Below are 16,656 nucleotides of genomic sequence, written 5' to 3' on the forward strand. Positions count from 1 at the left end.
TGCTGCCCCCTCTGCTCCCTCGGGCTCTGGGCGGGTTTCCAAAGGCGGCGGGGCCTGCGGGCACCTTGGTGCTGCCACCCGCTGCCGCCCGCTGCCTCGGTGGAGCCCGCGCAGAGGAAGCTGGGAGCGGGCGCGGGAGGGCTCCATGTGCACACGGGGCTTTTAGGAAACGCATCTAGCCCTCCTGCTTGTGCCTGGCGGGCGCCTGACAAGAGACTGGAAATCTGTGTGTGTTTATTTACTTTTAATTTTTAAAATATGTTTTTATTGATTTCAGAGAGGCAGGGAGAGAGAGAAACGTCAGTGAAGAGAGAGAACCATTGATCGGCTGCCTCCTGCACCCCCCACTGGGGATGGAGCCCGCAGCCCGGGCCTGTGCCCCGATCGAGAATCGAACCCGGGACCCTTCAGTCCGCAGGAGACGCTCTGTCCTCGGAGCCACAGCAGCCAGAGCGTGGTGTGTGTGCTAACGAGGTGAACTGGCTGCAGGGACTTAGCCACCCCAGGGCGGGCGTGGGGCCAGGCTCCAGCCAGCACCGAAGCGACCCCGCCCGGGTGAGGGAAGAGCTGCCTGTGCCCGCCTGGCTCCACGCGTCCCTCGTCAGTCCCAGCACCCACTCTCCGTCCCTCAGGGCGAGCCCGACATCCTCCCTGCGCCTGGGGCGGGGAGAGCGCGGGAGCCTGGCTTTGATTCCTCCTCACCTAATGTGGACGAGGCACTAGTGCTGGGCTTGTGGAGAAACAGCACTGCCCACCCCTGGGTTTGGGGTCCCCTGATTTGAAGTGTGTGCGCATCGCCTAGCGCTCACTGCGTGTTGTCAGGTGTGACTGCCCACGTATGTCAGCTCAGCACACGGGTGGTTCCTGCTCCAGCTTCTGAGGAGCAGCCCATTCACAGGGGGCAAGTGCGAGGGAGGCTGACCTGCACCTTCCCCGTGCCGGGCCGTGCCAGGCCGTGCCAGGCCGTGCTGGGCCAGGCCGGGCCGTGCTGTGCCCAGGCCGTGCCGGGCTGTGCTGTGCCCAGGCCGTGCCGGGCCGTGCTGTGCCCAGGCCGGGCCGTGCTGTGCCCAGGCCGGGCCGTGCTGGGCTGTGCCCAGGCCGGGCCGTGCTGGGCTGTGCCCAGGCCGGGCCGTACCAGGCCGTGTGGGCGCCCTGCCCTGGCTTGGGCCCAAGGTCACACACCGCTCGGAGTTTTTGAGGGTGAGTGCAGGGACCGTGCAGGCACCTCTGTCGTTGTGTGTTTGTCCTGGAAAAGCAAGCGAGGGCGCACTGGCACTGGCCGCGGCAGAGCCTCATCCGGACAAGGAGGCAGGGAGGCCTGGAGGCAGAGGCCTGCGGGCTGCGGGCTGCTCGGCTCGCGGGGAAGTCAGAGGAGGGCCTCGGGGACAAGCTGGGGGTGAGTGGAGGAGCTGCCCGCTGCTCCCTGGGCGAGCCCTGTGGGGTGTGGGGGTGCAGGACAAGCTCCTGTGGGGGAGGACCCAGCTTGCCCTTCAGAGCGCACACTGAAGGGTTTCAGTTTATCAGAGACCTGCCGTGGCCACACAATTAGCGTGGGAACATTGCCGCCACCGGAAGCAGCCGCAAACCAAGCCCCATGCTGCCTACACAGTCACCAGGCTAGCTTCTGTCTTTAGAGATCTGCTTATTCTGGAAATTTCGTAAAAGGGAGTCAGGCCCGTGTGGTCTTTTGTGCCTGGGCTCTTCGCCTTAGCGCAGTTGTCGGGGCTCGCTCATGGTGAGGGGCGGCCCTTTGCCGGGCTCGGCGGGTGGCAGGTGGTTGCTCGCGGCGCGGGCTGCGGCGGATAACGTCGCTCCCGTGACGTACGCGTTCCGTTCAGCCCGAGGGCGGTTGCTGGGCCACTGGACTCGGCCCGACCCTCGGAGGGGCCGCAGGTCACTTCCGCGGGCACGGCGCGGCCTGCGAGGCGGGCTTGGGGACTGGCTGCCCCAGTGGCTGTGAAATCCCATGTTGTCAGCCCGGACAGGAGCGCGTGGTCTGGGGTCCTTTCCTGAGGCTGGGCAGAGGCGCCCGCTCGGCGAAGCGTGGCTGAGCCTGCGGGCGGCGGCCCCTTTCTGTACCCGCTACCGGCCGGGCTGGCGTGCTGCGCGTGCTCCGTGTGGTTGAGGCTCGGGCACCGCTCCTGCCTCCGTCATCCCTCTGCTTCCCTAGGGACCTGGAAGCCCGAGCGCAGAGCGAGCTGTTCCGGGCCGCCTTCAGGCTGCCGCGGCGGGAGAGGCTGCACACCGTGCGGGACTGCTCCCTGTGGACGCCCTTCAGCCGCCGCCACACCGCCGGGCGCCTGTTCACCTCCGACCGCTACGTCTGCTTCACAAGCACAGAGGAGGGCTGCTGCCGCGTCATCATCCCGCTGCGAGAGGTGGGCCCGCGGGATGGAGCGGGGAGCTGGGCCCCCAGGGGGACGGAGCAGAGGGAGCTGGGCCCCCAGGGGGATGGAGCAGAGGGAGCTGGGCCCCAGGGGGATGGAGCAGAGGGAGCTGGGCCCCCAGGGGGACGGAGCAGAGGGAGCTGGGCCCCCAGGGGGACGGAGCAGAGGGAGCTGGGCCCCAGGGGGATGGAGCAGAGGGAGCTGGGCCCCAGGGGGATGGAGCAGAGGGAGCTGGGCCCCAGGGGGATGGAGCAGAGGGAGCTGGGCCCCCAGGGGGACGGAGCAGAGGGAGCTGGGCCCCAGGGGGATGGAGCAGAGGGAGCTGGGCCCCCAGGGGGATGGAGCAGAGGGAGCTGGGCCCTCAGGGGGACGGAGCAGAGGGAGCTGGGCCCCAGGGGGATGGAGCAGAGGGAGCTGGGCCCCAGGGGGATGGAGCAGAGGGAGCTGGGCCTCCAGGGGGATGGAGCAGAGGGAGCTGGGCCTCCAGGGGGACGGAGCAGAGGGAGCTGGGCCCCCAGGGAGCTGGCCTGAGGTGGGTACAGTCGAATGGCTATATAACCTCCTGGCACTTTAGTTAAACTTGAAAATCGCTTCCTGGCACAAGGGCCAGTCCCCTCCCACTGCAGAGGTGATGTCTGCTGATCCCTTGTGAGGTAGGCCGGCCTGCGGGGCCCCTGAGCCCGCTTCCCAGGGGCTCAGCCTGTCTTTACACCTCAGACCCCCACGTCCCCCCGTCTTCACCCCTCAAACCCCCACGTCCCCCCGTCTGCCCCCTCAGACCCCCACGTCCCCCCGTCTGCCCCTTGCAGTCCTTCATTTTACAAGTGCCCTCCCCGCCAGGCGGGAGCAGGAAGCTGTGGTTGCCTGTGCATGTGTGGGCTCAGGGATGAGTCTGTGCACAGCAGCTGCTTGTCTCCACGGAGAATTCCTGCTGTTTGCTGCCGCCTGCAGAGCTCTCCTTTCGGCTCCTCGAGCAACACACACACACCCCGCAGCCCCGGCACCACCACCGCCACCTCCTCCTCGTCCCAGCTTCCCTTGGCGACGCCCATTGCTCTCCGCGGTGTCGGGCCCGTCCGCCCGCCTGTGCCAGCATGCACCTGTGTGCGGCCGCGCTGGCTGCCCTGCCTGCTGTGGAGAAGGTGCGTCTGGTCCTGGGACATTCCGAAAGGTGTGAACGCTCCTCCCCTTCATGCAGGTGCTGAGCATCGAGAGGATGGAGGACACGAGCCTGCTGCCCAGCCCGGTCCTCGTCAGCGTCCGGGGCCAGATGGCCTTCCAGTTCATCGAGCTGAAGGACAGGGACGCGCTGGTGGAGGTGCTGCTGGGCCAGCTGCGGCGGGTGCAGGCCAACCGCCCCACGCACCCCAGTGCCTCGCGGGCCCACGACAGGGTGCGCCCGCCGCAGGGTCCGCGCACCTCTGGTCCCCCGTCGGGCCACGGTGTCCAGAGGGAGGGAGTACCCAGAGGGAGGGAGGTGTGTCCGGAGGGAGGGAGGGTGTGTCCGGAGGGAGAGAGGGTGTGTCCGGAGGGAGGGAGGGTGTGTCCGGAGGGAGGTGTGTCCGGAGGGAGGGTGTGTCCGGAGGGAGGTGTGTCTGGAGGGAGGTGTGTCCGGAGGGAGGGAGGGTGTGTCCGGAGGGAGGTGTGTCCGGAGGGAGGGAGGGTGTGTCCGGAGGGAGGGAGGTGTGTCCGGAGAGAGGGAGGTGTGTCCGGAGGGTGGGGGTGTCCGGAGGGAGGTGTGTCCGGAGGGTGGGGGTGTCCAGAGGGAGGTGTGTCCGGAGGGTGGGGGTGTCCGGAGGGAGGTGTGTCCGGAGGGAGGTGTGTCCGGAGGGTGGGGGTGTCCGGAGGGAGGTGTGTCCGGAGGGTGGGGGTGTCCGGAGGGAGGTGTGTCCGGAGGGAGGTGTGTCCGGAGGGTGGGGGTGTCCGGAGGGAGGTGTGTCCGGAGGGTGGGGGTGTCCGGAGGGAGGTGTGTCCGGAGGGTGGGGGTGTCCGGAGGGAGGTGTGTCCGGAGGGTGGGGGTGTCCGGAGGGAGGTGTGTCCGGAGGGTGGGGGTGTCCGGAGGGAGGTGTGTCCGGAGGGGGGGGTGTCCGGAGGGAGGTGTGTCCGGAGGGTGGGGGTGTCCGGAGGGAGGTGTGTCGGAGGGTGGGGGTGTCCGGAGGGAGGTGTGTCCGGAGGGTGGGGGTGTCCGGAGGGAGCACCCATGGGCCTCTCGGGCTCGGCCTGTGGCTGTCGCTGTCTCTGGGTCCTGGGCCGTGTCCTCAGGTGGAGGGTGGGGGCATGCGGGGGCGTGTCACCTCATGGCCCTGAGCGTGGGCTGCAGACAGAGTCTGGTCTCCGTCCCCCCAGCAGAGGGAGGGCCGGAGCCAGTGCTCAGCGCTCTGGAGGCCACAGCAGGCCCCAGGCAGCCCGGGGACCCCTCCCCTGAGTGCCGGCCCGGGGCCTGGGGCGTGTGCTCCTGGGGTCCGCCCGCAGGTCTGAGTTCGCGCGCTCACCCGGGCACCCGGGCACCCTGTGCCAGGCGGTGATGCTCCCTCCTCCCACGCAGACGCCGCCGGCACTCCGGGCCACCAGCACGTGCAGTGGCCACACGTTTGGGGACCTGGGAATGGTGTCGTCTCTGAGCAGCGAGGAGAGCCCGCGTCCCGAGGCTCCGGGCGCCGTCCCGCCCGCGGTGGGTGCAGGCTCGCTGGCGGGCGCTCCCGGGGGCACGGAGCAGCCTCGGGGCGTGCAGGGCGGCCCACGGAGGAGGCTGCCTGCCCGCCCGGCCTGGGGCAGGGCGCAGTGCCCTGGGGCTCCCCACACGCCTTCCTCTGGCCTGGCAGCCTGTGGGCCCAGCACCGCTCCCCTGGCTCCGGGGCTGGTTTGGAGCGGCAGCAGGTGCTGCCTCAGCAGTGTCTTCCAGCGGGGAGAGCCGGAGAGCCGGAGGGGAGCGACGCGGGGTGAGGTGCAGGAGGCCGAGCTCTGAGGCGTCCCTGGCGGCTCTGCGGCCACGGCTCCTCCAGCTGTGCCGCCCGCTCGCCCGCCCACATGGCGTCCCTGGGCTGCACACGGAGGCCTCGGCCACTGGTGCACGAAGCGGGGGAAATAGTGTGTGCGCGCGCCCAAGTGCACTGTGTGTACTGGTGTGTGTGTGCGTGCGTGTACGTGCACCTGTATGTGTGTGCGCGCGCGCTCGTGGTGTGTGTGCGGTGTGCATGTGTGCACGTGTGTGTGAGAGCTCCCGCATGGGGCTGAGGGTTAGGGCATCCATCCGCGTCTCCGTGGAAAGAGGGCTGCCGGCCTCGGTAGCTCAGGCTGGAGCCACGCGGTGTCTGCTCAGCGGCAGGGGCTCAGGGCAGGGTGGGATCGACCCCTCCCTTTTGCCCTCCACCCTGCCCCCCTACCTCTACCCCTCCCTTCCCCCTCCCCCTCCGTCTGCGCTGGTCACGTGGGTGTTGGGACAGGCATTTTCTTCCGGCCAGTTGGCCAGTTTGCCAGAAGCGGCGCCTGGCTGGGGGAGGCCTGGGGAGGGAAGGGGGGAGGCCGGAGGGAGGGAGGGGAGGGGGGGCTTCTCTGTAGCTGACGTGCTCCCGTTCCAGCCCCGGGGGGAGGAGGAGAAGATGCGCCTGTGGAGGGACCACCTCGGGGAGCACGGCAGGACCGTGTGCATGTTCCGCACGGACACGACCCGGCGTCTGGTGGCCACGGGCCTCCCCTGGAGCCTGCGCGGCCGGCTCTGGCTGCTCTTCTCAGGTGAGCGCCGGCTCCGGCCTGGGCCTCAGGGGCGAGTGACGGCGTGACGGCAGGCTGGGCGTGGGTGTGAGGGGCAGGGTGGGCCTCCTCCGTGGCCCCGTGTGGGGCTGGCATGATGGGACGGCAGCGAGGCTGTAGGGGCTGGAGTCCGTCCTGTCCTGGGGCCTGTGAGGGGCCGCCCGCAGCAAAGGGCCTTTCAGGGTTGAGCCCTCAGCGGGCTGCCCCCAGTGCCCAGGCGGCTGCTGGCGGCGCTGCCATCACCCTGAGTGCTGGCTCCTGGGCTCCGCCTGGGCCTCTGCCTGCTCCCCTGCCTGCGCGCCCGGCGCTGGCGCAGACCCAGGCCCCCCCCCCCCCCCCCCACAGCTGCTGTGGGTGCTGGGACTCATGGTGGGGGCTGGGCTGGGACTCCCCAGCAGGATGCCTCGTGGCCAGGTTGACAGGAGCCGTTCTTCCCCCCAAGGAGGCCAGGCTCGGTGGGAGGCCATGGGAGCCAGGCCTGCTGTGCTCTGGGCAGCCAGTGCCGAGATGGGTGTGCACTCCCCCTCACTGCTCACTTCTCCCTCTCCCGGCAGCCACTCCCCCAGCCACGCCCCTGCCAGAACCTTGGGGGGGGGGGGGGCAGGGCCGAGGGCAGGGCCGGGGACAGGGCCACTCTAGGTGCACTTCCCAGGCCTGTCATGATGTCTCTGTGCTCCTGCCTAAATTTCTTTTAAAATTAAAAATGCCTTCTGTGTTTTTATATTTAATAGAAACAGTCTATATTCATGTTGCAAAGAAGGGAGTGTTACTTTTCCTCTGGTCCTCTGAAGCGGTCTAGGTGAATGGTCGTCCAGGTGTTTTAATGAAGAAATTTATTTCTATTTTTATTTTTTCATTTTACCTAATTTCAATGTTGTGTCCATCCCAACCAATACACACTGAGGACGTGTGTATTGGTTGGGAGAGACAGGAGCGGGGACATGGTCGGTCGCCTCCCAGACGGGCCGCCTTCGGGGCACAGGCCGCTCCGCTGCCGGGCAGCGGGCCTGGGACACACCTGTGTGGCTCTCTCCCCTGTCTCTGGGGCTCCATGTGTGGATTCAACCAGCACATTGAAAACATTCGGGCGGGGGGGTGGGGATGTTTGACGTTGTCCCCTGCCCAGCTCGGCGCCCACCCCAGGGCCTGGAGATAGCAGCCGACCCTGCCGTAGTCCCATGCGGCCTCGGTCCTGTGCAGGCCTGGGCCTTGAACAGCATGGGCTGTGGTGGTTGTAGGGTCCTGGGACTGTTCACACAATCACCGTGTTAAAGAACCGACTGCCAGCCAGTTCACGAGGGCTGTGACCTCAGCAGTCAAAAGGGCTGCTGAGGTGTTGATGCTGTTCTCAGTGAGTGCAGCTGTTCGTGTGCATGCCGGTGCATTGTCCGTGTACATGCCGGTGCATTGTTTGTGTGATTGTCATATGTATTGTCCATGTGGGTGCCAGTGCATTGTCCGTGTGCATGCCGGTGCATTGTTCGTGTGCGTGCCGGTGCATTGTCTGTGTTATTGTCATGTGTAATGTCCGTGTGCGTGTCATGTGCATTGTCTGTGTGTGCAGCAGTGGCTCCCTTGATAGTTGTTGCTGTTGCTTCACTATAGTCACACCTTCTCCTGTCGACATGTGGGCACTCAGTTCTCTCTTGTTGAGTTAACGCATGAGAGGTGTGTGTGTGTGTGTAAGTATGCGTGTGTGTGTGTGCACGCACACATTCACTCTTTCTGTCGCTAGGGAATATAACTTGGAGGAGCACGTTAATAAGCACTTATTGTAGGAACTTTTCCCCTTTCTGTGTGGTTATTCTAAGAAAGGCCTCGCTGTTTTCTGTTTGGGGCAGAAATGAGTCGTTTGGGTTGTGTGTAGTCTCAGAATGTTTCAGGAGACCCCGCTGAGGTTCTCCGACAGGCAAGTCTGATGCCCGCGGGCCCTGTCCTGGGAACCCGCCTCCGCGAAACGCCTTTCATCGCCAGATGCCATGACCGACCTCGCCTCGCACCCGGGCTACTACGGGCGCCTGGTGCAGGAGTCCCTGGGGAGGTGCTGCCTGGCCACGGAGGAGATCGAGCGGGACCTGCACCGGTCCCTGCCGGAGCACCCAGCCTTTCAGACGGAGACGGGCATCGCCGCCCTGCGGAGGGTCCTGACGGCCTACGCCCACCACAACCCCCGGATCGGCTACTGCCAGGTGAGGCGCGGGCAGCCCCGGGCGTGACGGAGGCAGGCAGGCGCCGGGCAGCCCCGGGCGTGACAGAGGCAGGCAGGCGCCGGGCAGCCCTCGGCAGCGAGGCCTTCCCCTGGAACGGCAGGGGCAGCGCCACGTGACGGTGCTTCGGGGAGGAGATGGTGGGGGTCACGTCCTCATGCGGTGGGCAGTGCCGGCTGCCCGAGGACTCGGCTGGGTGGCCTTCCATGTGCAGACGCACAGACCCCCCGCAGGACTAGGGAAGCTCCTGACACTCAGATACGAGATCTTAAACATTGTTTTCCTGGGAATAAGCAAGACATGGCTGCAATGTGTGTGCCTGTGTGAACCTGAGGGGCACCACAGCGGGTCCCGCAATGCTGGGGGACCGAGAGGGCGGCTGACCACTGTGGGGACCGAGAGGCGTCCCACTGTGGAGGGGTGAGACGGTGGCTGACCACACTGACAGCCACGCGGGCACCCCACCGCCGGGCATGGGGCTGGCCTGAGCTGTGGGTGTGGACACGTGAGCTTCAGTGCCTGAGGCCATGGCCGCTCAGTGCCGCCCCTGTGGCCGCAGTCCATGAACATCCTGGCCTCCGTGCTGCTGCTCTACGCCCCCGAGGAGGACGCCTTCTGGCTGCTGGTGGCGGTATGCGAGCGCATGCTCCCCGACTACTTCAACCACCGCGTGCTGGGTAAGCCCCCCCCCCTCGCCGGTGCCTCGCAGCTCTCCCAGTCCTGGCCCAGGGTCTGAACCTCAGCCCTCTGCACCCACCGTAGGGCTCCTGGGTTTGCAAAGCTCACAGGTGTGGTTCATGGGTGTGGCTCACGGGTGTAACTGGTGTGGCTCACTGGTGTAACTGGTGTAACTGGTGTGGCTCACTGGTGTGGCTCACGGGTGTAACTGGTGTGGCTCACTGGTGTAACTGGTGTAACTGGTGTGGCTCACCGGTGTCACTGGTGTGGCTCACCGGTGTCACTGGTGTGGCTCACGGGTGTAACTGGTGTGGCTCACTGGTGTGGCTCACGGGTGTAACTGGTGTGGCTCACTGGTGTAACTGGTGTAACTGGTGTGGCTCACCGGTGTCACTGGTGTGGCTCACGGGTGTAACTGGTGTGGCTCACTGGTGTAACTGGTGTGGCTCACCGGTGTCACTGGTGTGGCTCATGGGTGTAACTGGTGTAACTGGTGTGGCTCACTGGTGTGGCTCACGGGTGTAACTGGTGTGGCTCACTGGTGTAACTGGTGTAACTGGTGTGGCTCACTGGTGTGTCTCACGGGTGTAACTGGTGTGGCTCACTGGTGTGGCTCACTGGTGTAACTGGTGTAACTGGTGTGGCTCACCGGTGTCACTGGTGTGGCTCACTGGTGTAACTGGTGTGGCTCACCGGTGTCACTGGTGTGGCTCATGGGTGTAACTGGTGTGGCTCACTGGTGTAACTGGTGTAACTGGTGTGGCTCACTGGTGTGGCTCACGGGTGTAACTGGTGTGGCTCACTGGTGTAACTGGTGTAACTGGTGTGGCTCACTGGTGTGTCTCACGGGTGTAACTGGTGTGGCTCACTGGTGTGGCTCACGGGTGTAACTGGTGTGGCTCACTGGTGTCACTGGTGTGGCTCACGGGTGTAACTGGTGTGGTTCACTGGTGTAACTGGTGTAACTGGTGTGGCTCACTGGTGTAACTGGTGTGGCTCACGGTTGTGGCTCACTGGGGTGATTCCCTGCAGTTTTGGCAAAAGGGTGGAATAAGGTCACCTACAAGCACAGATCATGAATAAAAAACATGGAAACAGTTGAAGGATGGAAAGCAGAGAGGTGTCTCCCATAGTGTGGGGCGGGAGCAGGAGAGGAGGAGGCAAGGAAGAATGCAGGGAAGCCGCCCATAAGCCCGGCCTGGGGCGGCCTGGAGCCCCCTTCCTGGCGGGGGGGAGCTCGCACGCTCTGCCTGAGCACCGGAGCCGGCAGAGTGCACTGTCTGTCCGGTGGAGAGCATGACGCCAAAGCTGCCTTTGGTCACGCCCTAGGGCACCTCCCAGTCACGCCGGTGGAGGTGGCGGGGCAGAGTCCTGTGCAGAGGGGGCAGGCGACAGCGAGGCGGCCGTGACAGAGGGCGGGCGGGGGAGGAACGGCTGCGGACACCCCGGAGAGGGAGGCAGCGGGGAGGGCCCGGCGGTCCTTCCTGTGCCGGCCGCTCCCTGGCCGGCCCCCTCGCACTCGGCACTGGGGAGGCCGCGTGGCCTGGCGGAGCAGCACTGGTAGAGTCCTGGCGTCCAGGAGGCCGTCAGTCTTCGGTGTCCTCCGGACGGCTGGGCCGCACCTGCTAGCCGGCTCCCGGCAGCCGCCCCGCGCCCCGGCCAGGCTGGGCAGGTGGAGGCTCCCCGCCGCACGGCCTCGCACCCCGGGCATCGCCCAGCGGAGGGGCTGCTCTGGGGGACCCCAGCCCTGGCTCCCCGCCCGCGGCGCAGCGGGCCTGTCCTCGCTGAGCGCCTGCGGCCATTTGTCTGCCTCAGCCTGGTGGATACTGGAGTTGTTTCCAGTTTTTAAACCGAATAAAGTTGTATGAGCATTCAGCTTTTGTGTGGATACTCCGTTGTCGGTTTTCCAGGAGTGGCAGTGCCGGGTCCTAGGTTAGTGGTGGTTTCACTTATAAGCAGCGCTCGTTTCTCCGCGTGTGCGGTGCAGGCGGTCCCGCCCCGGCCCGCCGGCACTGGAGCAGCCTGTCCCTCGGCCGTGCGTGTGCGGGTGGTGTGCCCCGGCTTGAGCTCGCGTTTCCCTGGCGGTGAGTGGTGTGAGCACACGGGTCTGTCTCGCCGGCCGTTGCCGAGCGTCTCCGGAGCGCCTGTCCTAAGAGCGGGCGGCTGTCCGCGCAGGAGCACTGCGCATGGCTCCCTCCGCGTTTGCAGTTTGTTTCCGTGCCATCTTTTGAAGAACATCTCTCATGTTGAGTCCAACTTATAACTTTTCTATGACTAACACTTGTGTGTGCTAAGAAATTTTGTCTTTTTCCTTATTTTCTTTTTTTTTAATTTATCTTTATTGTTGAAAGTATTACCGACGTTCCTGCCCCCATGGGCTCCCTCCACCCACTCCCACGCCCAGGCCTGCCCGCCTGTTGTCTGCGGCGGGTTGAGCTCGTGGAAGCCTTCCCGCCCGGAGGCCGCACAGTGTTCCCCGCAGCTCACGCCCAGGGCACCCCGTCCGGGGCGAGTGCGACGCCCAGTCAGCCCGGGGCGCCCGGAGGCCGGCTCAGGCTGACAGGCCTCCCGCCCGCCCTCCAGGCGCCCAGGTGGACCAGTCCGTGTTCGAGGAGCTGCTCCGCGAGCGGCTGCCCGAGCTGGCCGAGCGCCTCCCGTCGGCCCTGGCGTCGCTGTCGCTGTCCTGGTTCCTGACGCTCTTCCTCAGCGCCATGCCCCTGGGCAGCGCCGTGCGCGTGCTCGACTGCTTCTTCTTCGACGGCATCGCGGCCGTCCTCCAGCTGGGGCTGGCCGTGCTGGCCGCCAACGCCCGCGCCCTGAGCAGCAGCCGGGACGACGGCCAGGCCCTCATGCTCCTCAGCAGGTGCGCCCGCTGCGGGCTGTGTGGGGCGGTGGGCACCGCTGCACGGGGAGGCGGGCACCGCTGCGCGGGGCGGCGGGCACCGCTGCGGGCTGTGCGGGGCGGCGGGCACCGCTGCGTGGGGCGGCGGGCACCGCTGTGGGCAAGGGCTACGCCTGGAGGCTGTGCCCTCGGCCCTTTGCCACCCAGGCCCCTGGTGGCACTGTGGACCGTGTGACGGGGTGTCTCCCCTCCCTCTCCGTGGCCCAGGGGGGTCGGGCGGGGAAAGGGCCCACTGCTTCCCCAGGAGATTCAGGTCTGAGTGCGGCTGGGACCCTCGTGGCCTGGCTGGGCCGCGGGCAGGGGCTCCCCGGAGCTGAGGGGCACAGCTGGCAGATCCCCTTCGGAAAGTGTCAGCCTGACCGTCACCGGAGTGCAGAGCCCTGCAACCGGAGCGGCTCCGGAGCCGCCTGCCTCTTCCCACCGGGAAGGAGCCGGTGCGGTGCAGACGGGCGAGGCAGCTGCTCACGCTGGGTGCTCAGGTTCCTAGATCACATCCAGAGCGAGGACAGCCCCGGGCTCCCCGCCGGCGGCCACCACGCCCTTCTCTCCGACGGCCAGGAGCCCCCTCCGGTGATGGACATCGGGGACCTGATCCGGGACTCCTACGAGGTACGGCCCTACCCGTCCCCCCTCGGGCGTCACTGGGGCTGGGACGGGCCGGCCCGGCGGCAGGCTGTGCCCCGTGCCCAGGAGGGACGTCTCCCCACAGAAGTTCGGGCCCCAGTCTGTGGAGCAGATCGAGCGCATGCGCTGCAGGCACAGGATCCGGGTCCTGCAGGGCCACGAGGGCACCACCAAGCAGAACGTGGTGAGTGAGGCCGCCTGGGGCGCAGGGGGGTGCCCTCGGCTCCCTGTTGGCCTCCAGCAAGAACCCCAGCTCTCTGCCCTGGCCCGTGTCGGCTGGTTGGAGCCATCGGCCTATGAACCGAAAGGTGCCCGCTTCGATACCATCAGGGCACGTATCAGGTTAATGGTTCAGTCCCTATTGGGGTGCTTAGCGGAGGCACCTGATCAATCAGAAACTTCACATTGGTGTTTCTCTCTCTCTCAGATCAATAACCATGTTTTGAGTAAGGATTTAAAAAAAGGTGCCAGCTCTTCCCCTTCGTGGAGGGGCGTGCTGAGCCGGTGTGGGTGTCGGTCAGACGGACGGGAGCAGAGGGCCCGCTGGAGCCTCAGTCCCTGGAGCGGGCACCGTGGGGGCCGGAGGAGGCGGCACAGACATCCCTGCCCTGGCCTGCGTGCCCCTAGCCCCGTGGTCGGCAAACCGCGGCTCACGAGCCGCATGCGGCTCTTTGGCCCCTCGAGTGTGGCTCTTCCACAAAACACCACGGCCTGGGCGAGTCTATGTTAAGAAGTGGCATTAGAAGAAGTTTAAGTTTGAAAAATTTGGCTCTCCATCGTTGTACTGTTGATATTTGGCTCTGTGGACTGCTGACTTTGCTGACCACGGACGGAGGCCGTCTGCCCCGCCGTCCGGCCGGGCCAGGATGGGACTCCACGAGGTCACCTTGGTGGGGGGTCGCCGCCCTCAGGGTCTGTGTCTGGAAGGGGTGGGGGGTGCAGGCCTGCTCACCCTTTGCTGTCTGCTCTCCTGCAGCTCCGCGTGGTCAGCCCTGAAGTCTCCTTCCCCCTTGGCGACCTGGAGGAGCTCTACGACTTGTTCAAGGTGCAGGTCCGGGAAGGGGTGGGAGGGACAGGCCCGAGCCAGGCCGCCTCTGTGCTCAGCCTGCCCGGGTGGCCTGTGGGAGCTGACCTGGGACAGCAGAGGCTGTGGCCACCTGCCTGCTGCCCACCTCCCTGCCCCCCTCGCCTGCCCCACTCCTCTACACCGGTTCCCCGTCCCACCTGACAGAGCAGGCATCCACAGAAACCACTGCTTCGTACAGGATCCCATTACGCACACCTCACCTCACATGTTCCTACATCTGCACCTCTTCCTGTGTTTATGTAGCTGGTATGCATGCCACATAGTCTTAATGTTTTTAATAACTTTATAACCTATCGTATTTGTAATAATATGCTAAACTATGTTTCTAATATTTGGTTATTTAGGTAGATTCTCAGGTGTTGCTACTTATGCTACAAAGAACGTATTTTTTGTTGTTAAATATGTTTTTTATTTATTTGAGAGGTGGGGGGAGGGGGGGAGGAGAGAGTAAATGTCTTTGGAGAGCCACATTTCTAACGCCACTTCTTCAACACAGGCTCATCCAGGCCGTGGTGTTTTGTGGAAGAGCCACACTCAAGGGGCCAAAGAGCTGCATGTGGCTCGCGAGCCACAGTTTGCACCGCAGTTTGCTGACCACTGGTCTAGGGGCTCGCAGGCCAGGGCAAGGGTGTCTGTGCCGCCGCCTCTGGCCCGCACGGTACCACCTTGGTTGCGGGCACATCCCCAGTTGTGGGGGTGCAGACGCAGCTGACCTATGTTTCTCTCATCAGTGTCCCTAACTCTCTATCCCTCTCTCTTCCTCTCTGTAAAAAAAATCAATAACATATATATATATTTTTAAAAAGCAGGAAGCAACTGTGCAGTTTAGCGTATCCAGTCTTCCATCTATTCAGGGTCAGCTATTCTCAATGTGAGAGAACATGTGAGACCACAGGTCCAGATTTATGTAATGTAAAAGATTGCTCTAAACTTACATTTCACTAAGTACTAATGTCATTCATCTTTAAAGAGTTTTTAAAGGAGATAGAGCTGACTATTTCTTGTTTCCTCTTTCCGTATTTCCTGTGAATGATGTGATTGGTATTTAATGAAATTCATTTTCATATTAGCCCTAAAAGTCTTTCATTTTTGTAAGACTAATTACAAATAGAAACTTAAAATAATTTTGGAAATGTGCCTCCGAAGGAAATGCCAATGAAAGCGTCCTGTCACAGGCACAACCTGGTGCCTCCTATTTCCCTCCAGCCTCCGGCCACCCCGGGCAGCATCCGCTCCTCATCGCAGCCCTCAGCGTTGCTCTCCCCTCGTCTGACCTGAATATCCTTGGCTTTCGCAGACTTCTCATGTGTCAGTGCTTGTCCTGTGGTTGGATTTTGCATGCCCCTCTTGTCTGTGAGTCAGACTTTTCTTTTGTTGAGGGAAAGGCCTTGAGGAGAGGGTCAGGAGCCCTTGCCCGGCATCATGGACGGCCCCCTCCCTGAGCCTGGGAGGTGCTCGTGCGACCATTGTGTGACATCCTTACGTACTGTTTCCTATTAAAGTTGAGCAGTGTGATTGGTACTTAATGAAATCTATTTTTATTGTTAATTTGAAGCAATCTTTTTATCCCCTTAGGCAAGTCTGGTTCTTCCTTTCATTTTTATTGAGATACTAGTGGTCCAGTGCACAGATTCGTGCACATTGAAAGGAAATTAATTAGAAGAAATATCTTAATATAAGTATTCGCCCTTTCTCAATAATAGAAGTGTCAACCAAATTCACAATTGACAATGACAGATCGAAACACACATGTGCTATTGGTACCAGTGTAAGCTTTATATGTATCGTGCATGCGCAAGTCAACTTTTATATCCTATCTAATAAAAGAGTAACATGCAAATGGACTGTCACTCCAAGACACAAGATGGCCTCCCCCATGTGGTCAAAAATGGCTGCCCCCATGTGGACACAAGATGGCCACCACAAGATGGCCTGCATGGGAGGGCAGCTGTGAGCAATCAGGCCAGCAGTGGAGGGCAGTTAGAGGTGACCAGGCTATCAGGGGAGGGCAGCTGGGGGGTCCAGGCCTGCAGGGGAGAGCAGTTGGGGGGCAGGCCTGCAGGGGAGGGCAGTTTAGGGGTCCAGGCCTGCAGGAGAGGACAATTGTGGGGGACCAGGCCAGCAGGGAGGGCAGTTAGGGGTGACTGGCCCAGCAGAGGATAGCAGTTGGGGGAGACTAGGCCAGCAGGGGAGGGAAGTTGGGGGAAGACCAGGCCTGCAGGGAGAGCAGTTGTGGGCAATCAGGCCAGCAGGGAGGTCAGTTAGGCGTTGATCAGGCTGGCAGGGGAGTGATCAGGGGGTGATCAGGGTGGCAGGCAGAAGAGGTTAGGGGCAATCAGGCAGAGGTAGGAGAGTGGTTGGGAGCCAGCAGTCCTGGATTGTGAGAGGGGTGTCCAATTGCCCATTTAGGTCCGATCCCACTTAGGGTACAGGCTGGGCTGAGGGACACCCCCCTCCCGTGCACAAATTTTGTGCATTGGGCCTCTGGTATATAGAATAAATTTACTTTCTGATGTAGCTAAACTTCTTCCAGCCCAGTGAAGCACCCCAACTTCCCTTTCAGGTAATTGTCAGCAACACAGCCATAAATATCAACACGAAACTGGTTATTGTAATCATGCAGGGAGAACAAAGGGTAAAATATTTAACTACAGCAGTGTTTGACTATATTCTACACAGTGACAAAACCTGAAGTCATTTTCAAAGTCCACCATTTTTTCTTTTCAGTCGGGTCAACTTTCTAAACTTTCTAAATCTTGGTTTTCTGGCTAATGAGAAGAAAATAGGATTCTACCCAGTCTCCTATCTACCTACTTCAGGGTTTCTGTGAGCATCAAATGAGATGAGGTAGATGAAAATGCTTCACAAACATTTGGTTAAACAGTAAAATGTTTGCAGTTGGGTTTCTGGGCTGAAGAAACTGCTAAGGAGAGGAAGCCAGGTGTTGCTACATGATGTCATTACCTGGCACCCACAGTGCCTGTTTCCGGCCTGGGCATTCTGCACCATGTGGTCTTGGCA

The 16,656-nt window shown here is 62.9% G+C and overlaps 1 protein-coding gene across 6 annotated transcripts in view; it reads left to right on the forward strand.

The window, feature by feature from the left end:
- TBC1D8 (TBC1 domain family member 8) overlaps positions 1-16,656 on the forward strand; it is an 85,812-nt gene that overhangs the window by 51,991 nt on the left and 17,165 nt on the right. For 5 of the 6 annotated variants that reach the window (XM_084900497.1, XM_084900492.1, XM_084900494.1 and 2 more), the window contains 10 exons: positions 2,171-2,378; positions 3,586-3,780; positions 4,933-5,058; positions 5,966-6,119; positions 8,112-8,326; positions 8,904-9,021; positions 11,606-11,885; positions 12,404-12,533; positions 12,634-12,732; positions 13,525-13,593. In XM_084900497.1, the coding sequence (XP_084756623.1) occupies positions 2,171-2,378; positions 3,586-3,780; positions 4,933-5,058; positions 5,966-6,119; positions 8,112-8,326; positions 8,904-9,021; positions 11,606-11,885; positions 12,404-12,533; positions 12,634-12,732; positions 13,525-13,593 (1,594 nt within the window). The remainder of the gene's footprint in view (positions 1-2,170; positions 2,379-3,585; positions 3,781-4,932; positions 5,059-5,965; positions 6,120-8,111; positions 8,327-8,903; positions 9,022-11,605; positions 11,886-12,403; positions 12,534-12,633; positions 12,733-13,524; positions 13,594-16,656) is intronic. The other variant, XM_084900493.1, reaches the window with a different exon arrangement.

Source organism: Pipistrellus hanaki (genome assembly GCF_964339955.1).
Source record: "Pipistrellus hanaki genome assembly, chromosome: 12".
Taxonomy (NCBI): domain Eukaryota; kingdom Metazoa; phylum Chordata; class Mammalia; order Chiroptera; family Vespertilionidae; genus Pipistrellus; species Pipistrellus hanaki.